The sequence below is a fragment of the Colossoma macropomum genome, unplaced genomic scaffold (assembly GCF_904425465.1).
Source record: "Colossoma macropomum unplaced genomic scaffold, Colossoma_macropomum, whole genome shotgun sequence".
NCBI classification, from domain to species: Eukaryota; Metazoa; Chordata; class Actinopteri; order Characiformes; family Serrasalmidae; genus Colossoma; species Colossoma macropomum.
In genome coordinates, this window is record NW_023494805.1 from 4,548,468 (window position 1) to 4,576,444 (window position 27,977).

At 40.5% G+C, this 27,977-nt stretch overlaps 4 protein-coding genes and 1 long non-coding RNA gene across 7 annotated transcripts in view; 2 read left to right on the forward strand and 3 right to left on the reverse strand.

Moving 5' to 3' along the window:
- The window catches only part of LOC118825966 (E3 ubiquitin-protein ligase TRIM39-like), a 36,727-nt gene extending 18,276 nt beyond the window's left edge, over window positions 1-18,451 (reverse strand). Inside the window, exon 1 of the mRNA XM_036596847.1 lies at window positions 17,999-18,451. The gene's annotated coding sequence lies outside the window, so the exon portion shown is untranslated. The remainder of the gene's footprint in view (window positions 1-17,998) is intronic.
- Window positions 1-27,977, forward strand: part of LOC118825974 (E3 ubiquitin-protein ligase TRIM39-like) — a 424,414-nt gene that overhangs the window by 230,587 nt on the left and 165,850 nt on the right. The gene's annotated exons all lie outside the window — the stretch shown is intronic.
- On the reverse strand, window positions 1,187-5,049 carry LOC118825953 (E3 ubiquitin-protein ligase TRIM39-like). Its single transcript, XM_036596836.1, has 6 exons — window positions 4,199-5,049; window positions 4,002-4,097; window positions 3,573-3,806; window positions 3,330-3,477; window positions 1,935-1,961; window positions 1,187-1,831 (listed from the first exon to the last, which is right to left on the reverse strand). The coding sequence occupies exons 1-6, from the start codon at window positions 4,841-4,843 to the stop codon at window positions 1,284-1,286; spliced, it is 1,698 nt and encodes a 565-aa protein (XP_036452729.1). The 5' UTR covers window positions 4,844-5,049; the 3' UTR covers window positions 1,187-1,283.
- On the forward strand, window positions 4,272-15,773 carry LOC118826013. The gene is made up of 2 exons (XR_005008714.1): window positions 4,272-4,345; window positions 15,244-15,773. It is a non-coding gene; the product is annotated as an uncharacterized LOC118826013 (long non-coding RNA).
- Window positions 11,669-27,901, reverse strand: LOC118825981 (pyrin-like). 2 transcript variants are annotated; one of them, XM_036596865.1, is made up of 6 exons: window positions 27,793-27,901; window positions 27,449-27,542; window positions 25,879-26,112; window positions 25,636-25,783; window positions 23,051-23,077; window positions 11,669-12,946 (listed from the first exon to the last, which is right to left on the reverse strand). In XM_036596865.1, the coding sequence occupies exons 2-6, from the start codon at window positions 27,506-27,508 to the stop codon at window positions 12,405-12,407; spliced, it is 1,011 nt and encodes a 336-aa protein (XP_036452758.1). In that variant the 5' UTR covers window positions 27,509-27,542; window positions 27,793-27,901; the 3' UTR covers window positions 11,669-12,404. The 2 variants fall into 2 exon arrangements, with proteins under 2 accessions (XP_036452758.1, XP_036452757.1); XM_036596864.1 differs by lacking the exon at window positions 23,051-23,077 and adding an exon at window positions 13,058-13,084 and having other exon boundaries at window positions 11,672-12,946; window positions 27,793-27,894.

Consider the following 27,977-nt stretch of genomic DNA (forward strand, 5'->3'; position numbering starts at 1 on the left):
AATGTTTTCTCATTCTTGCTTGATACAGGATTTCAGCTGCTCAACTGTTCAGTGTCTCCTTTGTTGTATTTTTGATTTTATAATACGCCAAATGTTTTCAGTGGGTGACAGGTCTGGACTGCAGGCAGGTCAGTTTAGCAACCGGACTCTTCCTTGAAAAAGACGTCATCTGGATGGCAGCATATTTTCCTCCAAAACCCGTATATATTATTCAGCACTAATAGTGCCTTTACAGATGTGTCATGCATGCTATGTGCACTAATGCATCACCAATGCATTGCACTATTTGCCTGTGCAGTCTTTCACAGAGTGGTGAACCCCTCCTCATCTTAACTTCTGAAAGCCTCTCTGGGATGATCTTTTAAACACAATCATGTCACTGACCTGTTGTCAATTAACCTAACCAGGTTCACCAGGTGTTTTTTAGCATTAAACAACTTTACCAGTCTTTTGTTGCCCCATCCCAACTTTTTGAAACATGTTACTGGCATCATATTTAAAATAGACATATTTTTTAGATACAAAAGAATTTCTCAGTTTCAACATTTAATATGTTGCCTTTGTAATATTTTCAAATGAATGTAAGGTTTAAATGATCTGTATATCATTGAATTCTGTTTTTATTTACATTTTACACAGCATCCTAACTTTTCTGGAAACAGTGTTGTACAAAATACCTTCCTGCTGTCTAACCTCGTGTACCTAGACGTGGTGAGAGTACTTCAGCCAGTGACAGTGTTCAATAGTCAAAGCACAGAACACATGTTAAACTCAGTGAAATCACTCTCACTTTTTCTCCTTTGGCCTGGTTTTCTGCTCCTTCAGAGTTTATCTGTAGACTTTAACTGAGTTTACCTGACTGCAAAACCTCCACTCCCATGATGGTTTGTTGCAATTTGCAAGTTTTCTGTTTGAATTACAGCATCCTAATAATTTGATTTTGTTCAATATACCAAACAAACAAACATAAAAACATGAATCCCTGTGAAAATACAGATAAGTAACTCTTTTACAGTAGATCAGGTCAGGGGGTCTGGACCAGTCTCATCTGTAAAGGGCCGGCGTGGCTGCAGGAACACACCTGATTCCACTTGTTTGATGTCAGGCACAGTCCCAACAGTTTCCTACTGCTCCAGACTGACCGCTAGCTAGTACGCTGTAGACGTGTTCATGTGGTCTCACTGACAGTCTCGCTTATGTTCCACATTCAGTCGGCTGCTGTTAGCCAGGCACAGTGAACTGAGCAGAGCATTTCTGGATGATTGATTGAAGGAAAAAGCACTTCATTTAGGACGTCTAACAGGTTTGATGATCAGTGGTGCTGAGTTTGCACCTCTATGATTGAGGTAAGGACTGAAGTACGGATAGAGTTTCTCAGTGAAAGACTGACCAGTGAAGGAGTAGATATGAGACCTGGCCTTAACATCATAGAAGGAGACCAGACCCTCCTCATAATCCACAAACACCCCCACCTTCTGGGGGGTCTGTTTCAAGGAGAGGGTGACAGAGGGGGAATCCTGAGCTTTATATTCAGTCTCATTCCTCAGAAACAGTCTCCAGAATCCATTCTTGGGCCTGGCTGTAATATTCCCCTTCCTCTTACTGGACTCTGTGGTCACTCCTAACGTCCAGTCAGTCTTCCCACTGACCTGAACCTCATAGTAAAATCTCCCTGAGGAGAACCCCTCCTTTCCCAGCACACAGAAACAATAATCAAACCTCTCTGGGTTTTCAGGGAGATTCTGTCGTTTGTCTCCACATGTGACCTGTTTCCCATCATCAGAGAGGATGAGTTGAGGATGAGCTGTATCAGGATCCAGAGTCACATCCACTGAGGAAAAAAACAGTTTAAACTCATTTAACATTTGATTTGCACAGCAAGTAATAAAGAAAACACACATATTTAGTCATGTGATCAGTGAGATCCTACACACCTGCATATTTCCGAATTCTCTTCATTTCTGTTTGGAAAAGAATCATAAAAAATTTCATTAGATTTTACATTTAAATTCAGCTCAGTTAAGTTCTTAATGTACAACTAAGCACAGAGGAAACGTTTTACATTCAAGTTCCTTTAACAAACATTATTTACTGGATTAGTTAACATTAACAAACCATGTACTTCAGCATTAATACATCATATGGAATATAACCACAGCAATAAACAACTGAATTAATTTTATTAGCTTGTTATCCAATAAGCGATAATTCAATGGTAGTAGATCTTATCATGTTACCTGTTATAAAGTACACTATATGGACAAAAAGTATTGGGACACCTGCACATTACACCTACAGGAGCTTTAATGATGTCCCATTCTAAATCAATAGGCATTAATATGGAGTTGGTCCCCCCTTTGCAGCTTTAACAGCTTCCACACTTCTGGGAAGCTTCCTACGAGATTTTGGAGAGTGTCTGTGGGAATTTTTGTTAAAACATCCATCAGAGCATCTGTGAGGTCAGACACCGATGTTGGACGAGAGGGTCTGGCTCACAATCTCTGTTCTAGTTCATCCAAAAGGTGTTTGATGGGGTTGAGGTCAGGGCTCTGTGAGGGCCAGTCAAGTTCTTCCACACCGTTCTCCTGGCATTCGCCAAACCCAGACTTGTCCATCAGACTGACAGATAGAGAAGCTGATTCGTCCGTCCACAGAATATGTTTCCGCTGCTCCAGAGTCCAGTGGCGGTGCTTTACACCACTTCATCCGACGCTTGGCATTGTGCATTTTGATCTGATGCTTGTGTGCAGCTGCTCAGCCATGGAAACCCATTTCGTGAAGCTCCTAATGAGCAGTTCTTTTGCTGGTGTTGCTTCCAGAGCCAATCTGGAACTCTAGTGAGTGATTCACCAGAGGACAGACACTGTGCGCTTCAGCACTTGGCGGCCTCACTCTGTGAGTTTGCATGCTCTACTGCTTCATGGCTGAGCTGTTGTTGGTCCTAAACGCTTCCATTTCACAATAATAGCAGTCACAGTTGACAGGGGCAGATCTAGCAGGACAGAAATCTCACAAACTGACTTGTGGCAGAGGTGCCATCCTATGACAGAGCCATGTACTGAAGAGCCAAGTCACTGAGCTCTTCACTACAACCCATTCTACTGCCAGTGTTTGTCTATCGAGACTGCAAGGCTATGTTCAATTTTATCTCCTTGTTAGCAACAAGTGTGGCTGAAATACCTGAACCCAATAATTAGGAGGGGTGTCCCAATATGTTTGCCCATATAGTGTAAATTCTCTTTATGTCTAGACGACCTTCTGAAATAATGTTTTATGAAACACCAAATCTGCTTAACCCGAGAACCTCTTAATGATCAGTAAATACTTACTGATCTCAGGAATCTTCTCCATCTCCTTACTGAGCTCTTCCTGAAGCTGAGACAGAGCTCTCCTCAGAGTCTCCACCCTCAGATGAGTGTTAATCCTGACGTCAGTCCAGTTCTTGGTGTGTGGAGGGCTGCAGAGGGACGGGTAAACCTACAGTCCAGCAGGAGAGAGGAGAAACCCCTCAGCATGGGGAGTGCTGTCCTGTGATGGACTGCATTACTATTGAGAAACAGAGGGACTCTGACCTGTAGGAGGTGGAGGTGGTCCTCAGTGTGGGAGAGCTGCTCCAGCTCAGTGTCTCTCCTCTTTAGCTCAGTGATTTCCTGCTCCAGCTCTTTAATGAACTCTTCAGCCTGCCTCTCTGCTGCTTTCTGCTTCTCCTCCATCACCTCAAGCAGCTCCGCCTGGCTTCTCTCAATGCAGCGCAGCAGAGCTCTGAAGACCTCCACACTGTCTGCTTTCTCCTTCTCTGTGATTTTCTAACAGGGAATAAATCAGAAACCACTTACTAAACATTAAGTGAAGGGTCTTTAAAAGGTTCTTCACACTCAGACATCTCACTTTCAATCATGGTTCTTTAGGGAAACTAATGCAGGTCTTCTATGGTTTCACCCTAATAACCCACTGTTGCACCTTGCAGAGTTTGTCTTTATTGAGATTCAGTTAAGACTCACTCTACTGAGCTCTACAGAGTGTTTGATCTTCTCAACCTTCTTCAGTCGGTTCTGGATCTTCTGCTGAACTTCTCTCTGTGTCTTCACCAGCCGAGTCTATTATAAAGACACATTATATCCACATTACTCACATTTGAGAAATTTTATTATACAACAACTAGAGATAGTATTAATAATTCTGTCTGAATGTCTCTCACCTTCCTCTCTCCACTCTCCTCCTCTATAGGAACAGTGCTGTGAGTCTTGTGGTCTGTCTCTGTGCAGAACTGACACACACTCGTCTGGTCGTCTCTACAGAACAGCTCCAGGGGTCTCTCATGTTTCTGGCAGATGTAGTCCTCCAGGTTCTCCACAGGGTCCATCAGTTTGTGCTTCTTCAGTTTAGGTGTGGTTTTATGAAGCGCTAGATGAGTCTCACAGTAAGATACTCCACAGTCCAGACAGGATTTCTGAGCCTTCAGCTTTTCCTCACTGCAGGAGTCACACATCACCCTTTTACGTTTGGAAGGTCGTTTCTCTGGAGCTCTGTTGGATTTGACCTGAACTGACTTCTTAAACAGAGCAGCCAGTCCAGAGATGAAGGTGTTCACACGCAGCTCAGGCCTTTTGTGGAATTTCTCCATACAAACTGGACACTTGTAGCGTGAACTTCTGTCCCAGAAGTCTTTGAGACAGATCATGCAGAAGTTGTGTCCACATGGAGTAGAGACTGGATCAGTGAACACATCCAGACAGATAGAGCACTGGAGCTGATCTTCAGACAGGAGACTGCTGGAGGAAGACATGACTGACAGAGGAGACACAGAGACACAGTGACGGTGATTTAAGGCCACAGAAAACATCACGTAAATAAATAAACCACATTAGCATGTAGCGATAGGAACATTTTAACCCAATTTTAAAAAGGGGCACCACCTCCGATTCACCATAAAGGACTATAATAAAAATTCTTTACCTTTGTTTTTTTTAACCTGGTCTGCATAACATAATAAATGAAGGACGTTATGGACGTACAGTTTCACAAGATCACACTAATAAGGTTTGAATCATTTTCATATACTCTCATGCAAATATGTTCCAGGACTGCAGAGGATATTAGGACACACAGTGTATTTAAACTATAATGTTTTACAGTGTTTTACAGTTTAAAGTTCGAGTATTGTGTTAAAGTACTGAGTAAATAATAGTTGTTTGTCGAAAACAAACTAAATCTGTAAATATTTTAGATAAAATTTTCAGGTTATTTTCTGTGCTTTGTTTTTAGCTGATACATCGCTGTATCTGCGCTCGACTCTCTGGGCTGCTTAAACACCGCGTGCGCGCGCGTGGCGGGAACTGGCGGGAACAGATCTCCCCTGGACTGTGTTAGTGAAGCCCACCGAGCCTGGAGTCCACTGAGACCCTGATTAAGCGAGTCTAACTCAGATAAGCTCAGCTTTTATGAGCTCGATCATTAAACCCCCCTGGTCTGTCGGACTCTGTGGAACCGGGATAAGTCCTGTGAACAGGGTCAGTTCTTGGAATCCCTTAATGACCCTTAATGGCCGTCTTCACTACAGGCATCACTGATCATCCTCACATTTTACCAACCCAGGTGTGAAATACTGGGGGTCTTGGGGGTCTAAGCCTTCCTAATTAACCTCTCGGACCCCTTGAATGTCTCTAAATCCAGATTCTGAGGGTCCCTGAAAATAAACTAATGATGAAGTTATTCTGTCCATCAGAGAAATCAAACACTAATTCAGGGAAAGTTCACTGTTTAGCTGCTTCACCCACAACCAGCGAGCTTCCATCACTGGTGCTCTCAACTGACTAGAGCTGCAGCGCTGCTCTGCCTCAGGGTGGCGCTGTAGCAGACTGGTTCACTCAGTTGGTCCTTCATAGCCTAGAAACTGTAAATACATCTGGAAACCTGCCGTAACATATTTGTGAATCTGAAAACTTTCCCAATTTCCCACAAGACTGGTGGAAAGAGGGAACTCCTTGCTGGAAAAGGAACTGAAGCATTTGGACTGAAACCCAATGGTTCTGCTTTCTGATGGGAATCGACTCAATTGTTTCCAAAATAGACCACTAGATTCCTGCAGAACACCATCAGATCCCATTAGGAAACCATCTAAATGCATTTAGAATCAGCCGTTGGTCACCTGTTAAACCATTAGGATGAAATCAACCCATCAAAAAAGCCAAAACATGTTACAAAACCATCAGGAACCAACAGAAACACTTAATGGTTTCTATTTTTTCAGCAGGGCTGTAACTCATTTCTCAAACCGAAGAGAAAAGAGGAGATGTGTAAGACCTTCATCACTGTTTGAAAGACCTTCCAAACTAGAATAGATCATTTCCAAAATCAGATTTACTGAACCGGACATTTTGTTGCTAATGAAGCATCGCTCAGCAGAGAGTGAGTGGGCAGCCAGCCAACATGGGACCCTCCAAGTACCAGGGGGCTTTTCACACAATGTTACCCAGTAAACATGCACTGAAACCTGCTGTTTGGGTTGAGGGCACCTTTAATCTGCTCTGGCGCTCTATAAAATGGTAGAAAGTCAACAATAAACAGGATTTAGATCAGTTAAAAACAACAGAAGGAGTTTATCAGTAATTACCAGCATCAGCAGTTTCACTGTCCTCCTCACTCGGCCTGCTTTTCTGCTCCTCTACAGTTCAGATGCAGCAGATCAGCTCCTCTAAGAGAGACTTCAGACTTCAGACTGAAAGAATCTGAACTGGACTGTTAATGAAGCGGCTTTGCTCCTGCGTGACGTCACGAGGCCACGCCCACCATCCCAGGACTGTTCTTTGTTGTATTTGCAGGTTTCACTGCCTGAATTACAGCCTCCCAACACGCACATTTTTTATTGGAACACAAACAATAAATAAACACAAACAAACAAATAACATATTGTGAAAAACACATTTTTTACATTAGGCACTTCATTTACAGTGCAGGCTCACTTTTGTGCTGCTGCTCTGAGAATCTGATTATGAACTAAAAATGCATGAACTGAATGTCAATATAAGTCAGTATACACACTATGGAGATATATACACGCTGTAGATCTACTATATATATTACAAAATGTGCATTTAATGTTTTATACTTTTGTACTTATATATCCTTATATTTATTCTGCTACACTAAATTACTGGCCATTTATATACTGTAGAGAATCCACTCATATGCATGTATTAATGAATCAGATACACCGATCAGGCATAACATTATGACCACCTCCTTGTTTCTGCGCTCATTGTCCATTTTATCAGCTCCACTTACTATATAGGTGCACTTTGTAGTTCTACAGTTACAGACTGTAGTCCATCTGTTTCTCTGCATACTATGCTAGCCCCCTTTTACCCTGTCCTTCAGTGGTCAGGACCCCCATGGACCCTCACAGAGCAGGTATTATTTGGGTGGTGGATCATTCTCAGCGGGGGTACTGATTGTGGGTTGGTGGTCACAGTCACTGACCTATAGTCTAGCTACACGCTGAATTCAGAGCAGAGAAAATTCAGTTTTTCAGTGCAAAAAAGAGACACACGATTTTTCCAGACCAGCACTCATGAGTTTAGTGCACACCTGAACACAAAAACATTAAACGAGTCCTCAAATCAAAAGTACTATTAGTAATAGTAGTAGTTTATGTTCCCTTAGTTATTATACAGTATTTTCTCTTGAATATGAGTTAACAGGTTTGGTTTCTTGTCTGATTTATTTAGTATGTTTTGTCATTCATGTCTGCACTCAGTAAGAAGAATGACTTGTATCTGTAACAAACACAGCAAATTAAGCCGATTCTGATTCACCTTAAAGCAAACGGTGGCCTGTTCAGTCACATCATAACAACAGCAAACAAAAACTAAAAACACGACAGCATTAAGGGAGACTAAACATATAAAGAGAACATAAAAAACATTAAAGGAGAACCCAAAAACAAAAGGAAGAATGCAAACACATTAAAGGAGAACCCTAAAACAAAAAGAAGAATGCAAACACATTAAGGGAGAACCCAAAAACAAAAGGATGAATGCAAACACATTAAGAGAGAACCCAAACACAAAAGGATGAATGCAAACACATTAAGGGAGAACCCAAAAACAAAAGGAAGAATGCAAACACATTAAAGGAGAACCCAAAAACAAAAGGATGAATGCAAACACATTAAGGGAGAACCCAAAAACAAAAGGAAGAATGCAAACACATTAAAGGAGAACCCAAAAACAAAAGGATGAATGCAAACACATTAAGGGAGAACCCAAAAACAAAAGGATGAATGCAAACACATTAAGAGAGAACCCAAACACAAAAGGATGAATGCAAACACATTAAGGGAGAACCCAAAAACAAAAGGATGAATTCATTTTAAGAATAAATCTCTCTTATTAAAATGGTTTGATGATGATATTATATTAATGAATCGACTCTTCAGTGCTGATAGTTTTACTGACATATAGAGAATGTCTTAATACATTTGGAGCGTTTGGAGCAAATTAAGCCGATTCTGATTCACCTTAAAGCAAACGGTGGCCTGTTCAGTCACATCATAACAACAGTTACAAAGCAAAAACTAAGAACACAACAACATTAAGAGAGACTAAACATATAAAGAGAACATAAAAAACATTAAATGAGAACCTAAAAACAAAAGGATGAATACAAACACGTTAAGAGAGAACCCAAAAACAAAAGGAAGAATGCAAACACATTAAAGGAGAACCTAAAACAAAAAGAAGAATGCAAACACATTAAGGGAGAACCCAAAAACAAAAGGATGAATGCAAACACATTAAGAGAGAACCCAAACACAAAAGGATGAATGCAAACACATTAAGGGAGAACCCAAAAACAAAAGGATGAATGCAAACACATTAAAGGAGAACCCAAAAACAAAAGGATGAATGCAAACACATTAAGGGAGAACCCAAAAACAAAAGGAAGAATGCAAACACATTAAAGGAGAACCCAAAAACAAAAGGATGAATGCAAACACATTAAGGGAGAACCCAAAAACAAAAGGATGAATGCAAACACATTAAGGGAGAACCCAAAAACAAAAGGATGAATGCAAACACATTAAGGGAGAACCCAAAAACAAAAGGATGAATTCATTTTAAGAATAAATCTCTCTTATTAAAATGGTTTGATGATGATATTATATTAATGAATCGACTCTTCAGTGCTGATAGTTTTACTGACATATAGAGAATGTCTTAATACATTTGGAGCGTCAGTCACAGCCAAAGAATATGCTGCAGTTTTAATGCTGCACCACAACAAACAGTGCAGCTTCTTCAGGGTCCAGTAAACAGTGATGTGGGTGTTGTGGTCAGGGGTCTTTAATTAAAATCCAATGAGGTCCAGTTAGAGAAAAGTTCCTCAGGTGAAGATCCGGACCATCATAATGTCTGACCTGCATCATGACTCAGTGCCATATACTGTTTACTGAAGTGGCCCAGTAGGTTTATCAGCATCTCACACAGTCAACAGCTGAATGTCCAGTCAAATAAAGTCCAGTTCGGTCATCTTTCAGCAACATTTACTGTCCGTTTTCTCTTTTTAGAGATCGTCATATGAAATAACTCCCTCTAACTTTCTTCTCCGACTCCTCGACCCTCCGCTGTGCGAGAGACTCTCTCGAGTCTTAGTGCGCATCGTAATGCTCAGATCTGATTGGCTGAGTAGCGTCATGTGTAATATTTACAACGCATGTGATTGGTCTATGAGTCTCCCGGGCCGCTAAAGCTACCGTAAAGGCTGGAAAAGCTACACCTATTAAAATAGTAAAACCCCGTCGAAATGAAATAATTCTCCATAGTTTGTCGGTTACAGGTCCAGGTCCGCATAGGACAGCGCCTGGATCTGGACTCGGACCGCGGTCCGCCAATTAGTGACCTCTGTTGTAGGGGATGATCTTTTATTGGGAAACTGATCTCCTTAAATATAAAGGTACAAACAAAGATATTAAAGTCAAATCTAATGACAGAATTTACAAACAACCATATCGGTCTTTTGTATTTGGGACATAAATTAGAATAAAGCCTGAACAATTTGTGATAAATATGCAATATTGTATAAATAATAAAAGAAGGGACTTTTACACAATCTTTACCCTGTTAAAGGTGTTTTAGAGATTTATAATTATTAATGAATATTTCTGTGTCTTTTATGGTTTAGAAAAGAAACAAGCATCCGTCTGTTTTTCAGCGTATTTATACTAAAGTGTTTTGGATTGGTGTGGAATATTCTGTGAGATGAAAGACTGGACACTGTGTTTCACTGGATGTTTCAGATGTTATTGGTTATTTTTCTATGGACAGATTAGATGTTGAAGTAATTTTTGTACAATTCTTAATTATTATGTAAATATAATTCACATACGAAGAGAATATAAGCCGAACTCTACACACCGTTAGATTAAGGAATATGGCAGTATTTTAAAAACATAAAGGACAAGAAAGCAACAAGGACTTTGGAATTATATATTATTTATGATTTAATAATGATTCAGTGTGTAAGTCCACTCCTGGCTCTTGGTTGTTGTATGTTATGTTGTTGTATACTTGTTGTATATATACATAAATCTGCCAAAATAATGACAGAGCACCCCAAATATTTTCCACCTGCCAAAGCACCTCTTCCCCTGCCAAGTCCAACCAAAATCCACCCAATCTGGCAACACTGATCACAATATAAGCTCTATACAGTTTGTTAGTCACATGACTCTGGATGACTTAGTGATTCACAAATGTGACAATACAAAACAACAGTTCACAAGAAATCAACAACATATAAACCAATAAAAATGAATTTATAAACAAACTGATGATGCCAGTGTCAAATTTCTAAGGTCACAAGGTTAATACCTATGAAGTAAACACTAGAGGGCGCCAATCTCATCATGTAGGTCTGTAGAAATGGGCTAAAATCAAGATCTTCATTTAATTCAAGAGAAAAGTACCTTTTAATTTATAGATGTAAAAAGTCTCTGTTCTCTGTTCTCTTTCCTACGAGTATCTGGAACATATTCAATATCTAATATTCTAAGCGTATTATAGGACTTAGAGGTAGAACACAAATACGCCATCAGGGAAGGTGATCAGATACACACCCTGACAATGAAAACAGAAACTGTGCTCCTCCTCTTTCTCTCTCTCTCTGTCTTTGGTCAGGTCCGTTGAGGTGATGCTCTGTCTCCAGTGTGACATCATCATACAGAAGAAGGGAGGCTGTGATTGGCTGAGCTGCACTGTCTGGGTCCACACTGGGGTCCGTAACCACACACTGACTTATTATTGATCTACTGCTGAGAAAAACATGGTTTTGAGGATTTACTTGCTTTAATAGCTTCTATATCTTTTACATAAAGATTTCAGGAACATTTATCAGTGATTGTTGTTCTTTAGTATATTGTGGTGAATCTTCACACTGAAAAGAATATAATAAAACAATGTGAGGAGAAAAGTTTGTAGTAATGTAAACACAGTTGAATGAAGGTTCTAGTCTGACAGAATCAACAGACCTGACTGTGTTTAACTCAGTGCATCATGATGTATCTGCAAGTAGTGAATCACTTCTATTTTCTTTTGTAGAACATCTTTAATATGACAATATTAACTGAAGATAAAGCAAAAGTTTTCATATTGTAAACAGACAGAGAGAAACATGGAAAACATGAACTTACTTTATAAGAATGAAGCCCTGTTTTATTTATTGTCTCAATCAGTTTCAGTTTACATACAATTTACTTAATTTTGATCAATTTGACTGAATAATTACATTTTATTTATTTAAATTTTATTGACATCTGTAGTAAAATCTCAGACGTGTATCACAAACAAAATAATAACTCCATATTTACATACAATGAAGGCAAATAAAAAAGAGCTGCACTTTAACTTCATCCCTTTTTTCATTTCTTTAAAGAGTAAATTGTATAACTGACACAACGTCCTCAGTGATTCATGTGTTTATCGTTTGTTACTTTATTCATTTATTCACTCTTTCATTCTGTAATGTATTATAGGATTTTCAAAAATATACTTTTATTCTGAAATGTTTTCTCATAAAAAGCTTTAAAGGGAGAATATAATCTCATTTATCATGTTTAATAGACGTGATGATCATATAAATGAAAAGAACTTCATGATTTTAATTGTTTTTTAATGAATATATAAAAGGCTGTGATTCCTACATGGTTTATCTACTGAATTAAAGCAGATATTCTGCACTTTAACTTCAACACTGCTGACCTGCTCAGCTTCAGTAAATCAATTGTTTATTTATTCATTTATCACTTTTCTCATGCAATGATTTACTGATAGATGGAATTTCAAATGAAAGAATACAAGTTTTTCCCCCAACATAAAAGTTTGATGAGGGAAAAATCAACTAAATTTCTAAGGTTTAACAGGTGTGATGATCAGTGGCGCTGAGTTTTTACCTCCTTCACTGAGGGAGGGACTGAATAATGGATAGAGTTCCTCAGTGAAAGACTGACCAGTGAAAGAGTAGATATGAGAATTGGCCTCAACATCATAGAAGGAGACCAGACCCTCCTCATAATCCACAAACACCCCCACCTTCTGCGGGGCCTGTTTCAGGGAAAGGCAGACAGGAGGAGATTCTCCTGCTTTATATTCAGTCTCATTTCTCAGAATCACAGTCCAGTATCCATCCTCAGGACTGGCTATAATCTCTCCCTTCCTGTTACTGGACTCTGTGGTCACTCCTAAATCCCACTCAGTCTTTCCTCGGACCTGAACCTCATAGTAAAACCTCCCTGAGGAGAACCCCTCCTTTCCCAGAACACAGGGACAACGATCAAACCTCTCTGGTTTGTCAGGGAGATTCTGTTGTTCGTCTCTGTGTCTCACTTGTTTTCCATCGTCAGACAGAATGAGTTCAGGATGAGCTGAATCAGGATCCAGAGTCACATCCACTGAGAGAAAAACACACAATTTAAACCAATTTAACAAAATACAACATAAAATAGATAAAATTCTTATCATTTTATTTAAACACATCATGTGATCAGTGAAAATTCACTCACCTGCAAACTGCTGAATTCTGTTCATTTCTGTTTGGAAAAGAAAAACATTTATTGTCATAAATTTGTCTTAATTAAGTGGCTGATTATTATGAACCACAAACCAGGATTTCAAAATGAACACCAAGTGAGACGTGTAGTGATTTAATGGAAAGGAGTTTTACTAGATTAAAAATAATAATTAAATATATACAGTCATGAGCAAAGGTTCTACTCAAATTCCATGTTTTGTTGAATTTTAAATAAGTTACACTTCCTCTACAGTGAACACAGTTCTGCACATTTTAATACACAATTACTGTTTATTTACTGAATTTAATGTTTTGGAGAAAAAGACATTTTACATTTTATGTTTAATTTTTTCATTCTGTTAAACTCAGGTTTAAGTGTGTCTCTGTAGAGGATGTGTTACTTATTTTCACTTAGAAAATCAACAACAACATGAAATTTGACTTATACATAGGACTATTTCTGGTATCTGTATCTTAAAGACTTCCTGAATTATTCTTCATACAAACTCACGTCTGCTGAACATCTAAATGTCTCTGACCAGTAAATACTTACTGATCTTATCAAGTCTTCTCCATCTCCTTACTGAGCTCTTCCTGAAGCTGAGACAGAGCTCTCCTCAGAGTCTCCACCCTCAGATGAGTGTTAATCCTGACCTCAGTCCAGTTCTTGGTGTGTGGAGGGCTGCAGAGGGACGGGTAAACCTACAGTCCAGCAGGAGAGAGGAGAAACCCCTCAGCATGGGGAGTGCTGTCCTGTGATGGACTGCATTACTATTGAGAAACAGAGGGACTCTGACCTGTAGGAGGTGGAGGTGGTCCTCAGTGTGGGAGAGCTGCTCCAGCTCAGTGTCTCTCCTCTTTAGCTCAGTGATTTCCTGCTCCAGCTCTTTAATGAACTCTTCAGCCTGCCTCTCTGCTGCTTTCTGCTTCTCCTCCATCACCTCAAGCAGCTCCGCCTGGCTTCTCTCAATGCAGCGCAGCAGAGCTCTGAAGACCTCCACACTGTCTGCTTTCTCCTTCTCTGTGCTTTTCTAACAATAATAATAATAATAAGAAGAAGAATAACAACATTTCGAATGTAGCAGCTTTTATATATCAAAAGCACACAAAGTGCTTCACTGAGAAAGGGCACATAAAGTTAGCCTAAAAGAGCAACAGAGAATAACACCTGTACAAGGAAGAAAAAATTTGAGTAAAAGAAGGAATTTTGATTCAGAAAAAAATTATTAGTTAAAACAAATCAATAAAAGAATAATAAAAATAATAATCAATAAAAGATTTTTTAAATACGAACTAAAGACAGTTAATGAATGTTTTCCCAGTTTAGAAGCATAGCGTTAAACATTTTTACATATTAAAAGGTTGTTCGTCCAACCTATAGTACTGGATAAGCAGTAACTAATAGAGCAACAGCACTCTTTTCAGCAGGTGCAACAGAAATGTAAAGTAGCGTATTGTCAGCATAGCTATGGAGTTGACTCCATTTTCACTAATGCTACAGTTGATAAACATGTATAACGAAAATAAATGTGACCCCAGAATAAACTCTTGAGGTCCACCAAGAGTAATAAAATGCTGTCTGTTAGGTAAATTGGTTTAAAAGCACTTCAGAATATTTCCAGACAGTTCACTTTAGTTTTGAACAGTATGATCTGTACTGATTTAGTGTCAAACACATAACATTCAAGAAGACAAGCACTGAGTTCTCATCACTGTTCTGTCTGAGATCACTGGCAAATTTTACCGAAGTATCTGTATTATGACTGGACATAAAATCTGATTGAGTTTTTTTCTAGAGAAAAACGCTGTTGAAATTCAATTGACACTCACTTTATTGAGCTCTACAGACTCTTTGATTTCCTCAATCTTCTTCAGTCGGTCCTGGATCATCTGCTGAACTTTTGTCTGTGTCTTTTCCAGCTGAGTCTATGATAAAAAGGAAAATCTTAACCCAACCACCCAATAACTGGAGCAAGTTTTCTCATGCAAAAAAAACAGACAAGAGTTAAAATTTCTGTAAGTGTCTCTCACCTTCCTCTCTCCACTCTCCTCCTCTATAGGAACAGTGCTGTGAGTCTTGTGGTCTGTCTCAGTGCAGAACCGACACACACTCGTCTGGTCGTCTCTACAGAACAGCTCCAGGGGTCTCTCATGTTTCTGGCAGATGTAGTCCTCCAGGTTCTCCACAGGGTCCATCAGTTTGTGCTTCTTGAATGAAGCGACTCTCTGATGAGGATTCAGGTGAGTCTTGCAGTAAGAGGCCATACAGATCAGGCAGGACTTCAGAGCTGCACAGTTGTTTTCACAGAAGTCACAGAGAACCTGAGATTTGTCAGGTTTCTCTGGAGCTCTGCTGGATTTGACCTGAACTGACTTCTTGAACTGAGCAGCCAGTCCAGAGATGAACGTGTTCACAGACAGTTCAGGTCTTGTAGGGAATTCTGTCTTACAAACTGGACACTGGCAGCGTGAACTGCTGTCCCAGCACTCTTTGAGACAGACCATGCAGAAGTTGTGTCCACATGGAGTAGAGACTGGATCAGTGAACACATCCAGACAGATAGAGCACTGGAGCTGATCTTCAGACAGGAGACTGCTGGAGGAAGACATGACTGACAGAGGAGACACAGAGACACCATGAGGGAGATTTGAGACCAAAGAAAACTTCCTACATTTTTCATAACAATTTTTAGTCAAAACAAGAAAGTGTGTCCCAATTTAGGGGCTGCATCCTGCGTAGTTGTGTCCTTCGAAGGCTGAACTGTAATGAGAGGGTCTGCCATAAGGCGGATTTCCTTACTGTTGCACCACGAAACGCCGCTCCTGTCAAGTTCTTATAAAATTCTTTAAAGATGGAGCCAGAAACTTTCATTTTAGTTTTTTTATTTTTTCATTTATTAGAGCTGGAGATGCTTCACAGCCAGCTACTGATGTACTGTTATAGCGTTAGCGATTCGACTCAGTTTAAACCCAATACTTATATTTAAAAGTGACTCTTCAGCCACCATTTACTTCTCTGTCGATGCCCCATTGTTCTTGAATCCTTGCCGGCACACAATGAACATCGGGATATGTTGGCTGGCGAAGGATGCACCCATAGATATACATACCTAGATGCTGTGTTGCCTGTTAGTCTCTATGTGAGGTGATACGTCTGCGCGTCAGTCATGTTGGTGCGATCAAGATCCGCTTGTGAACAAATTCACTTGTACTGAGAGACGAAGAGTCTCAGGATTAAATCAGCCACAACTTCCTTACTATTCAACCGATTTTCACCAGATTTGTTTTGTTATAATCCTCAGACACAGATTAATCTAGGCTGCACTGCTCTTGGTAGCTTTTATTACTTTAACAACTGATCCTCCCAATTAGCCGTCCAGACCAGCAGGAAAGTATTCAGTCTGCACCTGACATTAAAAACCGCGTTTAGCGCGAGCTCCGGTAGAAACATCAGCAAATCCATCAATGTGTGAATCACTTCTAATCTTCATACACACAAAAATAAAATAACCCCCCAAAACACAGTAAGAAGGACGAAGCTGAATGGCTTCCTATTCACAAGCTTTCTTCTTTTATCGTTTCACCTTAACTTTCTGGTGCCTGAAGCTGCACCATTTAAGGTGGAACGGGAAAATTCGAACAAGAAGCTAGCTAATTCACCATTTAAGGTGGAACAGGAAAATTCGAACAAGAAGCTGGCTAATTCACCATTTAAGGTGGAACGGGAAAATTCGAACAAGAAGCTGGCTAATTCACCATTTAAGGTGGAACGGGAAAATTTGAACAAGAAGCTGGCAAATAAGAAACTGACTTCAGGTTCGTGTAAGAAGGTGCGAACGTTAATCTATTATGAATATCTACAAGGGTTAATAAATGCTATAATTTACCTACAAAGCAATAACCATGATAGTAAATAAATAACTACTACATCAAGTTAAGATCCCCTGAATAGACTATTCAATGAAATAAACTAAACCAGAGGAGAAACAATCACATCAACAGGTTCTCTGTGCTTCACCAACCACACAACCATATCTACACATAAACATTACACAGACAATACGCATCACACAGACATGAGCGTGGATCACTGCGTTCCCTCCGTTATATAATCCTATCCCACTTTCTGAGTGAAATATTCTTGAAATAGTGTAATTTTGCACAGTATCTTGCCTAAACTTCCGCTCTGTAATGGTACTGAATGCAGCCCAGCAGCGATGTTGACCGCCCTAAAATGGCGGCGCAGTTGACGTGCCTAACTGGACCCATCTAGGTATGTATATCTATGGATGCACTTGTTGGATCCTTCGTTGCCATGGAAAAAAGGACACATTTCTCGGCCGCATTTGAAGGAGCTTCGAAATGAGACAGTCTAGTTGCGCCGCTATGACGCAATCGGCCTTCAAAAGCAGCCTCTGAAGGATGCAGCCCCTGAATTGGGACACACTGGAAGAATATTAAACTCCTTTATTTCCTGTTTGGTTTCAGCGCCACTCCAAAAGCGTTTTGCTGCCATCTCGCGACTGTTCTCACACATGCGCAGACTGAGAAATCCGATAGCAATCGGAGTAAGAGTTCACTGAGAAATCTGATTACTGAGCTAAAATCCAGCCTCTTTATCTGATTTCTTAATCGGATTTCTAGATCGGAGTATGGTGTTTACACGACCATTTGAATAATTGGATAACTGCAGAAATCCGTTTATGTTCTCATGAAGTATGTACTCATCTTAAATCAGTCACATTAGTCTGACTGATCAGATTCACATTCTACCTGTTAATCATGAATCTGTAGCTGAACAAATGATCACAGCTTCAAATGTTAAATACAATTAACAGATTTAGACAAAACACGAACAGCAGTGATGGTAGAAATGATCTGAACACCTGGATGTATTTTCAGTAACAGACAGTAAGAAACTTAGACTCATTACCACTTTCACTTTCTCTCCTTTGGTCTGCTTTTCTGCTTCTTCAGAGTTGATCTGTAGAGTTTAACTGAGTTTCCTGACTGGAGAACCTTCAAACTGGAAACTGTGTCCTGCTGGAAGAACTGAATTCGGTTTTTGAAGCAGCTCTGCATTAGTTTCGTTTCTCCTGAGTGACGTCATGAGGTCACTGCATGGTGATAGTTTGTTGTACTTGCAGGTTTTGGCCAGCAAGATATTCACTAACTGAATTACAGCATCTCAATAAGCAGCTTTTGCTCAAAAAGGCACGAAGCTCTGTACAAACACTGTGAGCTTTTCTTTTAGCTCCCATTTAGAGAAAAACAACATTAAACTAAATCTATTAAAATATTACTGAGCTAAAAGCAGCAGCTCCTCTATTCAGCTGTTCCACTACTGACATTTCTAGCTTACAGCTCCACCGAACTCAGAGTTATTACAGCCTTCCACCAGCAGATGGCGCCATACAATAACATCTACTGATTCTTATATATGCCCTGCGATGGACTGGCGACCTGTCCAGGGTGTATCCTGCCTTCCGCCCAGTGACAGCTGGGATAGGCTCCAGCACCCCACCGCGACCCAGAAGGATAAGCGGTTTAGATGATGGATGGATGGATGGATGATTCTTATATACAGTGTTCCAGTTATATTGAAGAGTCCACACAGTACAAACTGAGCATGTAAAGACTCAGAGATGAGAAACACTGAACTTGTCTAGCTGCTGCTGGACGATGAGTGAGGTGGGTGTGTTTTACAGTGATGGTAGAGAGACCCCCTGCTGTCATTTACACTCAGTGAGAACAGTCAGAGTCTTAAATCTCAGCTGCACATTCAGTCCTGAGTGAGTTCTCCACTGAGAGACACAGTTACTCAGGATGAAGGGATTCATTTCATTGTTCTCTTTACTAATTGAGCCTCCCTGTAACTACACACCGATTTACTAATGATCTCCTGTGTATAACACTTTCATATTACAGACACATTTATAATAATTTAACCTAAACTTCAAGCTTTCATGCTCTAAAGAAATACAAAAACATAAACAAAACGAACATACCTTTTTTCCAATTGAATTATTTGCTTGTTTTGTTTATTGTACCCCTGTAAAAGCAGGGAATGAAGCCCACCCTTAACGAGTGTCCATTTACTGAAAATCAAATAAACTGGAACAGCAGACTGTTCTGTTCATATAACACAAAAAAGAAAATCTTTAAAAGGGGAATGCTGCCCAACCATCACGACACGATGCCCCCTAATCTGGGTCGTTTTTGTCATTTGTCATCTAGATTTTACAGAATGTATAAATTTTCATGTCAAATTATTTGTAGTTATTAATTTGCGGTACAACAGGCCGCTATCAATTTGTCTTAATGGTTCCACTTCATTTTAATAATCATAGTAAAATACAAAACATTTGAAATGTTGACTTTGTCTATTACTTGAATGGGTATTGTGGTTGTATGAGTTATACAATCATATTCAGGAAATTAATTGAATGGTCTTATTATTAAATGTTGTCTAGTTCTAGTTAATAATTACCAGCATGTAACTGAAGAACTTTGTATCACTGATGAAAACGTAACCAAATATACATTTTTGTACCATGCTAAAGGAGACCATTACCCTGGGTAACGTTTGGAAGGGTTTCTTACCTCAAAGGTCTAAATTTATATTTTCACTTCAAAGGGAAAGAAAATGTCCTCTCAAAACCAAATGCACTGATCTGCAACACTTCCATAGTCACAGCATTAAAACAATGTACCATTCAATTTCATTCAAATAGCGTGTTTCAAAACCAGGACAGTCACAAAGCAGCTTTACAGGGAGAGTTTTGGAGCACAGATTTATGAACTGAGGGGTAGAAATATAGGGAGAGTGTGGAGAGATTAGAATTGGACTTTTAAGAGAAGAGTTGGGAAGGTACGTTAATGCTACAGGATCATGGATACTGGAGTAACATCTGTCAGGAGGTGGAACAGCTCAGAGATGAATGAAAAGAAAATGAAAATGAAAAGGTAAACATAAAAGAACAGTTTTATTATTTTATGAACTAAAAACTAATGTAAATAAGTGATATGAGCTATATATATATATATACACACACATCAGATGTTATCAGTGGTAGAGGCCTCTTATCAGTGTACAGAGGCTTGTTATCAGTGCTCAGTTCAAAGGCCAGCATCTCTGATGGTCTGGAGTTGCATTAGTGCTCATCTGTGAAGGCACCATTAATGCTGAATGATGTATACAGGTTTTAGCAACACATCGCTGCAGCTGTAACAAAACCTTGTATCTCAATTTTGGTCATTTTACACTTTTTTTAGAAAATTTTAAAATGCAAATGTCTCTTTACAATGTGCCCACATTTTGTGATGATTGGACCAATAGAAAGGCTCCGAAATTACTTAAAAGAAAATCTTTCTCCATTAACCTCCATTCAAAGCTAAGAATGCTTTTTCCTTCTCCTGTGAAATTATTATTTTGGAGATGAAAGGTTTTGTTCGGACTACAGCGACATGCTGCCATTCAGATAAAGACTTTTTCAAGCGCTTATTACAACAGCATGGTTCAGTAGCAAAAGAGTCCGGGTGCTAAACTGACCTGCAGTCTGCCTGCAGTCCAGACCTATTAGTCATTAAAAAAAAACTTCTGGCGCATTATGAGACAAAAAAACAACAAATGAGCCCCCCGAACTGCTGAGCAGCTGAAATCCTGTATCAAGCAAGAACAGGAAAACATTTCACTTTCAAAACTACAGCAGTGTCTCCTCAGTTCCCAAACCCTTACAGAGTGTTGTTAAAAGAAGAGGTGATGAAACACAGTGGTAAACAGGCCCCCGTCCCAACTTTTTGGAACGTGTTGCTGCCATCAAATTCAAAATCTTGTACTCTCACCTGGACACATCAGGCAGCACTGTGAGGATCATGTTCTTCAAATTCTCCAGTGCATTCAACACCATACCGCTTGAAGCTACAGCTGATGCAGGTGGATGAATCCATCATTGCATGGATAATGGACTATCTGACTGGACGACCCCAGTATGTGCGACTGCAGGGCTGTGTCTCAGACAAGGCTGTGTGCTGTGTCGGGGCACCCCAGGGGACGGTGTTAGCTCCATTCCTGTTCAACCTGTACACCTCTGACTTCAGGTACAACACAGAGTCGTGTCATCTGCAGAATTTCTCAGATGACACGGCCATTTGGGGTGCATGAGGAATGGACAGGAGGAGGAATGCAGGAAGCTGGTGAAGAACTTTGTCGACTGGTGTAAGCTGAACCAGCTGCAGCTAAACATCAGTAAGACTAAGGAGATGGTGCTGGACTTTAGGAAGTCCAAACCTGCCTTGTCACCAGTCACCATTGATGTGGAAGTGGTTGGGACTTGGACTGGGTGTGCACTTGGACAACAAGCTGGACTGGAGCTGTAACACTCGCAGTGTACAAGAGAGGCCAAAGCCACCTCTACTTCCTGAGGAGGCTGAGGTCTTTTGGTGTGTGCACTAAGCTCCTATGGTCATTCTACCAGGTCTGCTGTAGCGAGTGCTTTATTCTATGCTGTTGTGTTCTGGAGCAGCAGCATTAAATAAAGTGCTCTGAACAAAATTAACAAACTTATTAGGAAGGCTGGCTCTGTTGTAGGAGTCAAGCTGGACTCTCTGGAGGTTGTGGCAGAACAAAGGACGCTCAACAAGCTGTTAGCCATCTTGGACAACACCTCACACCCCCTGCATGCTGCACTGGATAAACAGAGAAGCACATTCAGTGTCAGACTGTTACAGCTGTGCTGTGTTAAAGAGCCGTGTGAGATCTTTCTTACCCACAGATATAAGGCTCTACAACGAGTCTCCTTACTGCAGAGACGGTGCTGATCTCCTGCTGTCTGAACTGAGCTAAACCACATCACTATATCACCTCTCCTGTTAATACGCACTGTGCAATATATCATGCTACTGTAATGACTCTCTCACTGTGCACTTTACACTGTAATATTTCTGCTACTCCTAGTTATGCTTATACTCATTGTGCTTTTAGTTTACCTCATACCACTCAGTGCCTCATGTAAATACAACAAATCTGTCTTATATGCCATGTAAATATGCAAATAGATATACTTTTATTTCTACTCTCTTATAAGTAAAATTATGTCTATTTTTATTTCTATTTTTTATTTGCTGCATAGTTTATGTAAGTTATGTGCAATTATATGTCTTTCTACTGAAACACTGCAATTTCCCTTCAATAAATTCTATCTATCAATAAAGTTCTATCTATCTATCTATCTATCTATCTATCTATCTATCTATAATGGGCATATATTTTTCAGAAAACAAAGAGAGAGAGAGAGAGAGAGACATAAGAATTTTATTTAACTCGTTTTTAATGGGTTTTAACAGGTTTGATGATCAGTGGTGCTGAGTTTTTACCTCCCTCATTGAGACTGGGGCACATGTATGGATAGAGTTTCTCAGTGAAAGACTGACCAGTGAAAGAGTAGATATGAGAACTGACCTCAACATCATAGAAGGAGACCAGACCCTCCTCATAATCCACAAACACCCCCACCTTCTGGGGAGCCTGTTTCAAGGAGAGGGGGACAGAGGTAACGTCTGCAGCCTGATTAACAGTCTCATTTTTCACTAACACACTCCAGATGTCATTTTTAGGGTTGACTGTAATCTGTCCCTTCCTGTTAATGGACTCTGTGGTCACTCCTAAATCTCACTCAGTCTTCTCACTGACCTGAACCTCATAGTAAAATCTCCCTGAGGAGAACCCCTCCTTTCCCAGAACACAGACACAATAATCAAACCTCTCTGGGTTTTCAGGGAGATTCTGTAGTTCGTCTCCGTGTCTCACTTGTTTTCCATCATCAGACAGAACGAGTTTAGGATGAGCTGAATCAGAATCCAGAGTCAAATCCACTGAGAGAGAAACACACAGTTTAAAACCATTTTAACATTTTACAACATACAATCCAGCAGACTCATATATTTTTACTCAATAATATTATGTAATCAGTGAGAATTCACACACCTGCATATTGTTGAATTCTCTTCATTTCTGTGTTAGAAAAATAAAGGACGATCTACAAAAAATCTGTAATAAAAAAAAATCTATCTACTTTTATTTTGAGTATCAGGATCTTAATGACGTTTTGAATTATTCCACCTACAAATTCATTTCTGCTGAACATTACTGTCATTTCTAGCTGCTGTTCTGCAGCAGTGAAATACATAACGATAAAGTGTCGGCCCCATTATTTACAGAGAGAGCTCTCTACTGTCTTTATCCTCAGAGTTTACATCTATGATACAGTCAGCACAGCTCAAAACCAACACCCTGAGAGTTTCAACACTGTCACTTCAACCACGTAAACTTGAGGAACATTCTCCCCAAATTTTCCCAACATATTTCCATCCCAACTACGTGAGAGAATACAGTGGACCCTGTTTACACCAAAACAAAGGGAGCATAAACCTCCACCTCAGACTCTCAGATCACAACAGTGTGACGTTCCCTGCTTACCAACAAAGAGAAACCAGTCAAAACCATCAAAGTGTGGACAGAGCAGTTTCAGTGCTACAGGACTGTTTCAGCTACACTGACTGGAGCATGTTCAAGGATGCTGCTACATGGAGGGATCACACAGACTTCGATGAATAAGCATCGTCTGTCTCTGGCTATTTAAGTAAGTGTGTGGACGATGTAGTGATCACAAGAACTGTCAGCAAACAACCAAAACAGAAGCCCTGGCTGAACGCTGAGGTCCACCAGCTGTCATTATCTCCCAGGAGGGCTGCTGTCCCAATATTTTTCAAATCAGCCACCATCATCCCAGTGCCACAGTCCTCAGTCACCAGCCTTAATGATTACCGCCCGGTTACACTAACCCCAACTGTCATGAAGTGCTTTGAGCAGCTGGTTAAGGCACACACTAAGCAATCCACTGCATCAACACTGGACCCATACCAATATTACTACAGGCAATACTGCTCCACTGAGGACACCATATCCACCACCATCCACCTGGCCTCATCACACCTGGACAACAAGGAAACTCAAGCTAGATTGTTGTTTATCTACAGCTCATCTTTCAACACCACCATACCCAAGAAGCTAATCAGCAAACTCCACTCACTTGGACTAAGCTAATCTCTCTGTGACTGGATTCTTGACGTTTTGAGTAACAGACCTCAGACGGTCAGGATCCAGAACAGATTATCCCACTCCATCACTCTGAACACCGGAGCCCCCCAGGGCTGTGTAATGAGTCCTCTGCTGTACACTCTGCTCACTCATGACTGCATTACCAAACACATTGTTTCTGCTGTATGTATTTTGCCACCACTGCTTTACAATTTTACAGTGTCCTTAAGTCGCAATTACAAAACTTCGGTCTGGCCGGCCACCACAGCTGATAGTACTACAATTGTGGGGCTTATCTCCAACAATGGTGAGACAGCCTACAGAGAGGAAGTGAGGCGGCTGGAGCGCTGATGCAATGACAACAGTCTCTGTCTGAATTTGACCAAGCCAAAAAAGATGATTGTAGACGTCAGAAGGACAGAGACGCCTCAGACGCCCTCTGTATATCAACGGTACGGTGGTGGAGACCATGCACAGCTTCAAGTTCCTGGTAGTGCACATCACTGACCATCTCTCCTGGTCCCTGACCTCTTCCTTCTTAGTGAAGAAGGTACAACAGCGCCTCTACTTCCTAAGGAGACTAAAGAGGGCCAGCCTGCCAACATCCATCCTCAACTGCTGCTACAAAAGCATCATAGAGAGCATCATGACCTGCAGCGACACTGTCTGGTATGGAAACGGCACCATCTCAGACTGGAAAGCACTGCAGTGGGTAGTGAAGACTGCCCAGTCCATCACTGGGTCAAGCTTCCCTGCCATTAAGGACATCTACAATAAATGGTGTAAAAGGAAAGCATGCAGCATCAAGGAGGATCCCTCTCATCCACCCCACGGCCTGGTTACACCACTCCCATCTGGAAGAAGACTACAGAGCATCAGGGTCAAGTCCAACAGACTCATGAACAGATTCTTCCTGCAGGCAGTCAGACTGCTGAACGGATCTACCTGATGGACCTTTAAACATTCTCACTTAAATACCTCCTCAGTCATTCTACTCACTTTATCTGCTGCACTTTAACTTCCGCACTCAGCCACTTTACTGTAAACCTTTAACCTCACTCACTTTATATGCATAGTCACTTTATCTGTACACTGCCTGCAGTTTGAATAATTTTATGACTGCATTACAAAACTGTTGTTAATTATCAATAAACAATACACACAGCTCTATCATTGCTGCTGTGGACCAACAGATGGTCTGTTTCCTCTCTTTTGTCCTGAGCTCAATGGTTGTATAGTTGCAGTTATTGTAAATTTAGGGAAAGTTCATTGTACAGTGCTTGTATAGTTTGTGTTGATTGTCTGTCTGCACTGTTTTCTGCTGCTGTTCTGTGTTAAATGCAGCACCGTGTCCTGGAGAAACTACATTTTGTTCCTCTCTCAACACATCTGTGATGAGAAGATATGACAATAAAGCTCACCTTGACTTTGACTTGAACATCAAAATGTCTCACTGATCAGTAAATACTTACTGATCTCAGGAATCTTCTCCATCTCCTTACTGAGCTCTTCCTGAAGCTGAGACAGAGCTCTCCTCAGAGTCTCCACCCTCAGATGAGTGTTAATCCTGACCTCAGTCCAGTTCTTGGTGAGCGGAGGGCTGCAGAGGGACAGGTAAACCTACAGTCCAGCAGGAGAGAGGAGAAACCCCTCAGCATGGGGAGTGCTGTCCTGTGATGGACTGCATTACTATTGAGAAACAGAGGGACTCTGACCTGTAGGAGGTGGAGGTGGTCCTCAGTGTGGGAGAGCTGCTCCAGCTCAGTGTCTCTCCTCTTTAGCTCAGTGATTTCCTGCTCCAGCTCTTTAATGAACTCTTCAGCCTGCCTCTCTGCTGCTTTCTGCTTCTCCTCCATCACCTCAAGCAGCTCCGCCTGGCTTCTCTCAGTGCAGCGCACCAGAGATCTGAAGACCTCCACACTGTCTGCTTTCTCCTTCTGTGAGCTTTTCTAACAGGGGTCAATAAGAGTAATATAAAACATTATGATTATAACTGCATTAATATATTAAAAGTACCCAAAGTACTCAATCCTGTATCAGTTGTAATTTGTCTGTGCTTTTTTGGCTAAACCAGTGGAAGCTCACTGGAAATGTTTCCAAAGTTTTACTAAGGCTGTCAATATAGGATCTACAATAGAGTAAAATTTGCTGCCTGTGTGAAATGTTTCTAAAATGTTACCAATGCTGTCAATACACAATCTACAATTGAGGTAGTGTGAAGAACAGAATCAATGACTTGTAAAGGAAACTATAAATTGCCAGATATCATTAGCTCATTAGTTTGCTGTGGAATTTAACACCCTGGATTTTTTGTAAACTGTCCTATTGGGTGTCCTATGTTCACTCAAAATCCTGAAGAGTAGCAGTGTTACGAGGCAGAATAACTCAGACGCTCGCAGTTAAAAAAAGAGAGAGTGAGGCTTTAATGTTTGAGTTGTAATCCACAAACATGGTCAAAGAACAGGCAAAGGTCGAATCCAGCAAAGAGACACAAAAAGACAAAGACAAAGATAACAAGGCAAACAAAGATAACAAGGCAAACAAAGTCCAAAGGGCAAAAGTCAAAACAGCAAACAGAGTCAAAAACCAGAAGAATCACAAGAGACAGAAGAAAACCGCTCACTAGCTCTTGTAACAAGTAGCATGACCTCACCCTGATCTAGGCTAAAAGCCCAGGCTTTATACTAACCTAATTATACCAGAACAGGTGTAACCAGTTAGTACTCAGGCGACAGAGAGCGGTGATTGGAGCAAGATGGAGGGCTGAGAATCATGTGAGCCCCCTGGGGTTTCTGGGAAATTCTGGGAGATTTGAGACCAAAGAAAACTTCCCTAGAGACCTTTGAGCCTGAGGGATGCGTGACAAGCAGCATGGATAAAGAAAATAAAAGTGGCCCCAGTATAGACACTTGAGGTACTCCATAGAAAAGTCACACTTACCAGATACATATTAAGCAAGAGTAACAAGATACTGTTTCGTATTGTAAAACCACTTCAGAACATTTGCAGACAGTGCAGTCTAGTTTTCAAGTGTCCAACAGAATGATCTTCAGTTTTCTATATTGTCCAACACGTTTAATGCACACTAATGTCCAAGTGGAGAAGAAATGATATTTTGTTCTCATTAATATTCTGGAATTTTTCATAGATTTCACAGTTCAAATTGATAATAAAGATTGTGCAGTTTGATGAATTGTGCAGATGAATTGGTTTTTATTGTGTTTATTATGAGCATTCAGTAATGCCTGCAGAGTAAATGAGCTTTAATTTTAAGTTAAGACTCACTTTATTGAGCCCAACAGAGTGTTTGATTTCCTCAATCTTCTTCAGTCGGTCCTGGATCATCTGTTGAACTTCTGCCTGTCTTTCCCATTTGAATCTATGATAAACAAACAAATTAGAACAATATCATTTGAGGATTTCTTTTAACAGCAGACGTCGCAGAGAACCTGAGATTTGGCAGGTTTCTCTGGAGCTCTGCTGGATTTGACCTGAACTGACTTCTTGAACTGAGCAGCCAGTCCAGAGATGAACGTGTTCACAGACAGTTCAGGCCTTTTGGATAATTCCTCTTTATAAACTGGACACTGGCAGCGTGAACTGCTGTCCCAGCACTCTTTGAGACAGACCATGCAGAAGTTGTGTCCACATGGAGTAGAGACTGGATCAGTGAACACATCCAGACAGACAGAGCACTGGAGCTGATCTTCAGACAGGAGACTGCTGGAGGAAGACATGACTGACAGAGGAGACACAGAGACACCATGAGGGAGATTTGAGATTTTTCATGACAATTCTTAGTCAAAAAAATAAT

Excerpts from the sequence above, each read along its gene's own strand:
- LOC118825953 (XM_036596836.1), bottom strand. The coding sequence starts at position 4,843 with ATGTTTTCTGTGGCCTTAAATCACCGTCACTGTGTCTCTGTGTCTCCT. Across the intron at positions 4,098-4,198 it reads AGGAGAGTGGAGAGAGGAAG|ACTCGGCTGGTGAAGACACA; the intron begins GTGAGAGACATT and ends TCTTTATAATAG. Across the intron at positions 3,807-4,001 it reads ACTCTGTAGAGCTCAGTAGA|AAAATCACAGAGAAGGAGAA; the intron begins GTGAGTCTTAAC and ends ATTCCCTGTTAG.
- LOC118825981 (XM_036596865.1), bottom strand. The coding sequence starts at position 27,508 with ATGATCCAGGACCGACTGAAGAAGATTGAGGAAATCAAACACTCTGTT. Across the intron at positions 26,113-27,448 it reads ACTCTGTTGGGCTCAATAAA|AAAAGCTCACAGAAGGAGAA; the intron begins GTGAGTCTTAAC and ends GACCCCTGTTAG. Across the intron at positions 25,784-25,878 it reads ACCACCTCCACCTCCTACAG|GTTTACCTGTCCCTCTGCAG; the intron begins GTCAGAGTCCCT and ends GCTGGACTGTAG.